Source organism: Mus caroli, chromosome 5, assembly GCF_900094665.2.
Source record: "Mus caroli chromosome 5, CAROLI_EIJ_v1.1, whole genome shotgun sequence".
In the NCBI taxonomy this organism is placed as follows: Eukaryota; Metazoa; Chordata; class Mammalia; order Rodentia; family Muridae; genus Mus; species Mus caroli.
The window spans coordinates 24,141,912-24,149,749 of NC_034574.1; the positions used below are offsets into that span (position 1 = coordinate 24,141,912).

At 43.0% G+C, this 7,838-nt stretch overlaps 1 protein-coding gene across 1 annotated transcript in view; it reads left to right on the forward strand.

Annotated features, from left to right (window-relative positions):
• Positions 1-1,221: 1,221 nt before the first annotated feature.
• The window catches only part of Ube3c (ubiquitin protein ligase E3C), a 109,793-nt gene continuing 103,176 nt past the window's right edge, over positions 1,222-7,838 (forward strand). Inside the window, exon 1 of the mRNA XM_021162266.2 lies at positions 1,222-1,594. Within this exon, the coding sequence (XP_021017925.1) occupies positions 1,529-1,594 (66 nt within the window). The 5' untranslated portion in view covers positions 1,222-1,528. The remainder of the gene's footprint in view (positions 1,595-7,838) is intronic.

Here is a 7,838-nt window from a genome sequence, read left to right on the forward strand (position 1 = left end):
AGGATCTCTGTGAGTTCCAGGCCAGCTAGGGCTATACAGTGAGACCTTATTTCAAAAACAAAAAATTAAACTGTGCTGGAGACATGGCTCATAAGTTAAGAGCACTTGTTGCAGAAGAACTGGGTTCAGTTCCAGATCCTACATGGCAATTCCAGTTCCACTGTCTTGTACCAAGCACACACACATAATACACAGACACGTAATATACATGCAGGTAAAATATTCATACACATAAATAAATTTTCTGAAGAAAAAACAAAAACAAAGCAAAACAAGATGTCTTCTATCATGTGCACATGGTTATACAAGTATATAGATATATTTATGTATCTGTATATATACTTGTGTATACACAATATACATAACATATATGTATGTACACAGAGCATATACTATGTGATATAATACTGTTGCATGTATATGACATATATGGGTATGATATATATATTTTATGCATGCCACGGCATGTATTTGTATTAAACTCTATGTATATGCATACTGTTTTATGCATATGTATATGTGTATATATGCATACATGATATATATTTATGTTGGTTTGTATGACATATGTGTATGTGTATATGTTGTATATGACATCGATTCATTTACATTACTTTGTGTATATTATGTTTGTGCTTATGTATATGTAATAGCGCATGTCTTTATACATGTACAGACATATATTAAACATGTATATAAGTGTATAGATATATGATAGGGTATATTTGTGCATTATGTATTTGATGCATTTATACATTTGGCATGCATTTATATATATATATATACACGAATATGTGAATATATATGAATATAACTTTCATTTGTTGGTGTGCATTTGTGTATTTGTATGGTGTGTGTTCACGAATACCTTTGTTCGTATAACATATATTATTCGTCTCTGTCTAAGTCATGGTGTAGAGTCTCTGCATTAGTAACCTGTTCCCCCACATCTAGCTGGAGGGTGAAAGCGGCCTCTTATGCAGGGCTTCCGGTCTCCAGCAGTGCGCGCGACCCGCTCGGTGTCAATGGGTGGCGGGCGGCGGAAATCGTCTGGCGGCATGACGCACGCGCGGAAGGATGTTGCACACCTCGGAGCCGCGCACGCAGGCAAGTCCAAGGGCTGCCGGGAGGAGCACCGTATTATCGATGGCGGCCCTGGCGTCCGCACCCGCGCTCGCGGGGGCTGCCGGGAGGAGCGCCGCGCCGTCGATGACCGCGCACGTTCACGGGATCGCGCGCGCAGTGCGGGCGGTCACCATCTTGGTTCCGACGGCAGCGCGGTGCAGGCGCGAGTCGGGGCGTCCCTCGCTTGGCGGCGGCGCGCTGTGGATAAATAAGCAGCGGGGACAGGCCGGCCTCCAGCGTCGCCGCGCTCGCGCCCGCGTGCAGGGCGGAGAGCGCTGAGCCGCAGGGGGGGGCGGCGCGGGACAGCGAGGCCGCGACCCTGCCGGGCCCCGCCCAGCCCGCCGGGCCCGCCCCCGGCCGCTCCGCCGCCTGCCGGGTCGCGCAGATGGGATAAGCGGCGAAGATGTTCAGCTTCGAAGGCGACTTCAAGACAAGGCCCAAAGTGTCTCTCGGTGGCGCGAGCAGGAAGGTGAGGCGGTGCGGCCCGAGGTGTTAACCGAACCGGGGCCTGACAGCACCCAGGCGGCGCTGCTCCGCTGTAAGCTGTGGAGCGAGCTCCAGCCGGGTGCGGCTGCGGTGCAGTCCTGACAGGTTTGTGAGGAGGCCCCAGAGGAGCGCTGTCGAGCCGCGGACTGAGCGGCTGGGTCAGTCATTGCGACCTCGCGGCCGCCTGCCCAAGGGCCGCAGTTTTGACCTGGAAACACGTGCACTGGCAGTCTGGCTGGGGGCGTTACACAGTTAGCTGTCCAGCAGGGCGAGGCAGCTGCCCCCGCCCCCATTTCGACCTTTAAGAACTCTTTACAAGCTATAAACTTGACATACCCGCTCCTCACTAGCTTGGAGTGAGTGCCTTGCCCCCAAGAACAGCTTAGGGAAGAGTCCCTCGTGCCTGTGAAGTGGGAGGGGGCAGGTAGGACTAGGTCTTTGTAATCTGCATCGCGCTTTAGCCTGCCCCACTCGGAGCAATACAGAGTTTTGCCTGCCTCAGGCCCCGGTCGCTTTTGGACCTTTGCTTGGTGAAGGTTTGGACACTGCTCGGCTTTCTGGGGCTGTCTGAAGGATGAAGGCAATCGGCCGTGATGCTCTAGGCTGCGCCCGGAATCCAGACAGGATCCCTAGAGTTAAGTTAAAAGGATATTTTTTCCTATTAGGCAAAAATTTAAAGCTTTGTTTTTAAAAATTATACATATGAGTGTTTGCCTGCATGTATGTAATGTGCACCACAGGCTTGCTTAGTTCCCGCAGAGGTCAGAAGAGGGCTTCGGATCTCCTGGAACTGGAGTTAAGGATACTTGTGAGCTGACATGTGGGTAGTAGGAAGAAAACCCAGACCCTCAGCAAAAGCAGTAAGTGACCTTAACTGCTTAGCCATCTCCCTAGCCCTTTAATGTAATTTTTTTTTTGTTTTTTTTCGAGACAGGGTTTTTCTGTGTAGTCCTGGCTGGCCTTGAACTCAGAAATCCGCCTGCCTCTGCCTCCCAAGTGCTGGGATTAAAGGCGTGTGCTACCACCACCCGGCTAATGTAATTTTTTTTTTTTTTGTCTTTTTTTCCCCCAAATTATTGTACGTTTGAGAGCAGTGTTGCTGAGCCTTTGCTCCAGCTTCATTTTATAAAGGATTTTTATCTGGACACACATATGTAAATGGTCACTCCTGAAAACGCATGTCCCATCCTATCCATAATTGTTCTTTACCAAGCAAACTGCTTTTCTGACCTATTTCTACAGGTCACTTTTAACGTTGAGCTTCAACGTTGCAAATGAGGTCAGATGAAGCTTGGTCAGCCTCTGTGCCTTGCTTCTTGAGCTAGGTGCTTTCTTTGATAGATTCTTCCATCCCACTGTGTCCCTGTTAGTTCAGGACATGAAAAAAACATAATTAAACCATCCTGGTTTTCATGGGTGCTTTGGTGGATGTTGCTTACACTGTGTTCTGCTTGTGCACACTGCCCGTTACTTCCCGAGTTGATGTGCCCACTACCCTACAGCCAGCGGTCTGAGGACACCATTGACTCAGATCCTGGCCAGTAAGTGATATTAAGAGTCTTTGGAATTAATGGCCATTCTAGTATACTTCATTCATGTCTTAAATTATAATTTGAACTCTTTCCCTTCTTCAGCTTAGTGAAAAATTGATCTTTTCCTTTTTCAAAGTTAATGAATATTTTTATGTTTATTATCTTTAAGAACTATATGCTGGGAAAGTCCAAGACTTGATGAGTTTATTGGGGAGTTTGTTGGGGAGATAAGGCTTAAACCTTGAAAAGTTATTGTGTACTAATGACTGGTTTTTGTTTGTTTCGATTGTTTTTGTACTTCTTTCAGGCTAACACGGAATTGGTTGACATGGTCTAGAAAGGTGGGAAGTAGTAGGATGGCTTGAAGGGGCAATGTAGAAAGTTTGAAGTAGGTGTGTGGTGGGTTCCAGTGCTTCAGTTCTACCATCTTCTACATGTATATTGTTTGAGACAGGACCTTATACTGGAATCCGACTAGCCTTGAACTCACTGTGTAGCCCACGCTGGCCTCAGATTTATGTACAGTCCTTCTGCCTCTGCCTTCCAAGTGCTGGAATCACAGACAGGAATGCAGCAACAGGCCCAGCTCTGGGTCAGTGCTTCTGAAATCAGGATACATCCTGATGGCACAGTTTATTTGGTAGCTTTGTGTGTGTATAGAAGACTATCTTAGCAGTCAGTTTGATTGCAAGTACAAAATCCATTGAAACGAAGTGCAGAAAAGCAAATAAACAAAAAGCCTGTGAGAGGCATGATGATATTTCATAAAATGTGCAAGTCAAAAACTGTCCAGTTCTATGCTACCGGTACCAAGGTAGTTTAGGTCAGCTCTTCTCTTTGAGTTGCATTCTTGACTTTGTCTTTGTATATAGGTCCTGTCCATTTATTTTATTCTAGCCAAGCAGTGCCCATATATGGTTTCCTAGTTGAGTGCCTTGATCTCCAAGGCAATCTTCTGGAGAGGAAATCTTGGCTGGATCATGGTTTCCACCTGTGAGCTGAGTCTCAACCTCTGAGGGGTGAGGAGAGGAAATCTTTCGGTACAGATTATTCCAGGTGTGTGCTTAAGCTAGAAGACAGGGGAACAGAATGCCAGGGTTCCTGTGGGGTTCAGGCATGTGTGGAACCTGAGAAATCTGAGTAGATATGGAGGTATGAGGGATGTCAGTGAACCGGTGGCTTAGTTGCTGATTCAAGTTTGGGGCAAGAAGTATCCCAAGTATACCTTGGAGACCCAAGAAGACTGATGTCTGGGGAATGAGTTTATAGGAGGAAGAAGTGGGCCAGAAGTGTTGAATGCTGAATGCCTCCAAATAACACCATAATTTAGACTTGAGACTGAAAGACAGGTGACTAGTGAGTGTGCTCCTTAGGGTAACAGGAGCTGTAGTCAAGGCTGCAGTTAGGCAAGGAATGGAGGGGGCTGTACAGTGCCTCTCTTAAAAGACCAGAAGATTGAATGGATGGCCAGGAGAAAGAATTTGAAGTCTAAAGAAGGTTTGGGTGATAGGACAACTTGACCAAGTTTTATAGAATGGGGCAAAGCAAGATGAGGGGAGGCAAGGAGTAAAAATACAGGGAAGAACCTGGAAAAACCAGGTGTATAGAGTTGAGAACTACTTTCACATTGAAAGTGAGAGTGTGAGTGGATGTAGAAAAGTTGTAGGTAGAAGGAATGACTTTAATATTACCTTTGCAGGTTTCCATAGCTATGGTAGTTGAATTATAGTCATTTCAATGTTTGCTCTTGCTTTATCCTCCAAAGCAGGCTACAGATAGTGGAGCAAATGGTAGAGGCCCTATGTGTTGAATTTGTTCCTGTGTAACATTGTCAGCTAAAGTCCACAGTGCTCTGCATCTTAAGATTCTGACAAGTGATTACTATAATGACCTAACCCAACATCATACGGAATAGTTCTCATTGCCTTTAAACCCCATTTCTCAGCCTAGCCACTGCCCTCCCTCTGCCTACCTTTGGCAATCCTGTCTACATAGAGTTTGCTTTCCCCAAAATGTCAGTGTTGAAATCCTAAAACACAGACTTTCAGAACAACTTCTTTCAGTTTTATATGCATTTTAAAGTTCCTCCATATCTTTCCATGCCTTGCTATCTATTTTATTTCAATTTTTAAATAATACTTATCTTGTGTGTATGTACATTTGTGTGGGCATGTGAGTGCCAGAGCATACCTATGCACATCTTCTTGTGGAAGTCAGTCCTATCTTTCTTCTGTGTGGTTCCAGTGATCGAACTCAGGATGTCAGGTTTGGCTGTAAGTACCTTTACCTGCTGAGCCATTCCACTAGCCTGCATCTTATTTTGTATTAATAGTATGCTGCATATATTAAGAGTGGTTTAAGGTTTATAGAAAAATGAGTAGGAACAAAGTTCTCAAATACCCCTTCTATTTAATACAGTTTTTTGGTTTCTGTTATTGATGTTAAAAAACATTTTCTGTGGTTTGACTTTTATAAATTGTCTTTTTTTTTTTTTTCCTTAAATACAAGCTCTCCCTAGGTAGCCCAAGCTGGTCTAAAACTCGCAGCAACTCTCCTGCTTTATTTAAGCTTCTCATGAGTCATCACACCTAGACCTGCAAATTGACTTTTTAGACTTAGCAGTTTGCTTATGTTTTGTAGCTTGATAACACTTCTCCCATTTAATAATATTTCGTGATATGTACCAGTTTGTCTTATTCAGCTGTATTGAAAGACTCATGAGTACTTCCAAATTTGGGGCAATTATGAATAAAGCCACTATAAACACTTGTGTGTATGTAAGTTTTGAATTTGGGTAAATACTTACTAATGAGTACTCTTTTTATTCTTAGTATTCGTTTGCAATGGTGGGTGGGGACAGAGCCCAGAGTGTTGTACATGGTAGACTGTACCTGTAGCTCCTGATTTTTTGAAACAGGTTTTTGACATATACTCAGGCTGTCCTTGAACTCCAGATTCTTCTGTGCTGGAATTAGATACAAATACTAGGATCGTAAGTGCGTTAAATGTGCACCACCACACCTGGCTGCCATATGTACATTTTTGATCAGGTGTCTAAGTTGTTTGATTTCTTACTGTTAATTAAGTTCTTTATTCCCATTTTGTGTGTGCTGTAGATACAAGTCTGTTTTCATGTATGTCATTTGTAAATATTTTATTCAGTCTTGACTCTTCTTTCATACTTTTAACGATGTCTATCATAGAGCAGAAAATTTTACTCTTTATGAAGTCCAATTATTCTTTGTTTTCATGGTTTATGTTTCTAATGTGTCTAAAATTTCTTCACCAAAGTTAGTATCACCCAGTTTGTCTTTTGTCTTATTTTTTAGTAGTATTGATGAGCTTGTATTTTAAAGTCTTTAATCAATTTTAAAGTTTTCAAGAAAGATAAACATCACTCTTGTACAAATTTATGGAGCACAGTGCCATTTTAACACATGCAGTAGATGGAGCATTGCCATTCTTTTAGTGGCTGGCTGGCTGGCTGGCTGGCTGGCTGACTGGCTTTTTAAAAAATGCTATTGAGGATCAAACTCAAGGCCTCATAAATGTGCCAGGCAAGTGCTCTAACACTGTGTTATATTTCCAACCATCTTCCTAATTTTTTTTAAAAAAGTATTCATTCATTCATTTTGACTTTTCAAGACGGGGTTTCTCTGTGTAAGAACTCTGGCTGTTTTGGAACTCATTTTGTATAGTAGGCTGTCTTCAAACTCAGATGTGCCTGTCTGCCTCCTGTAGGCTGGCTGGGATTAAAGGCAAGCACCACCAGCACTCTCCCCCGACCCTTTTTAAAGATGTATTTATTTATTTTATGTATGTGAGTACACTGCAGCTGTCCTCAGACACACCAGAAGAGGGCAACGGATCCTATTACAGGTGATTGTGAACCACCATATGATTGCTAGGAATTGAAACTCAGGGCCTCTGGAAGAGTAGTCAGTGCTCTTAACCACTGAGCCATTTCTTCAGCCCCTCTTTTATTTTTAAAAATAAATTTTTCATGCTTCATTGTGAAATGGCATATGACTGGAGGATCAAAAGCAATTTCTGGGTGTCAGTTCTTTCCTTTTGTCCCGTGGATTTCAGGGATGGAACTCAGGTTTTGAGGTAGCAGGCACTCTTAGTACCTGCGCTTTCACACTGCTCCTCATGATTTTCTTATATTTGGAGCCTGTGAGCACTTCTCTTCATGAAGTCTATAAGAGGTTATAGTGTATTGTTACCACTCATTTACTTTGATGCACTAGGAATTGTTTTGTTGTCTGTTTTCCTCTTTCCTTATCATCCCCTCTCCTTCCCAGCCTGTACTAGTTATAATTGCTCGTTTACATTCAGATTTACTTTTTAAAAATTGAAATATTTGTTGGACGTGAGAGATTGCTCAGAGGGTAAGAAAGCACTTGTTCTTGCAGCAGACCAGGTTCAATTCCCACCCCACCCCCCAACCTGGCAGCTTGCAACCATCTGTAATTTGACACCTTCTGTGGGTACTAGGCATGCACATGGTACATATGCATACATCGAAACAAAATACCTATACACATAAATACACCTAAATTTATTTACTTCTTTTATTGTATATATTATGTGTGTGTGTGTGTATATATATATATACACACACACACAGACACACACACTCAGGTGAACATATATATATGAATATATATATATATGTATATACACACACACACA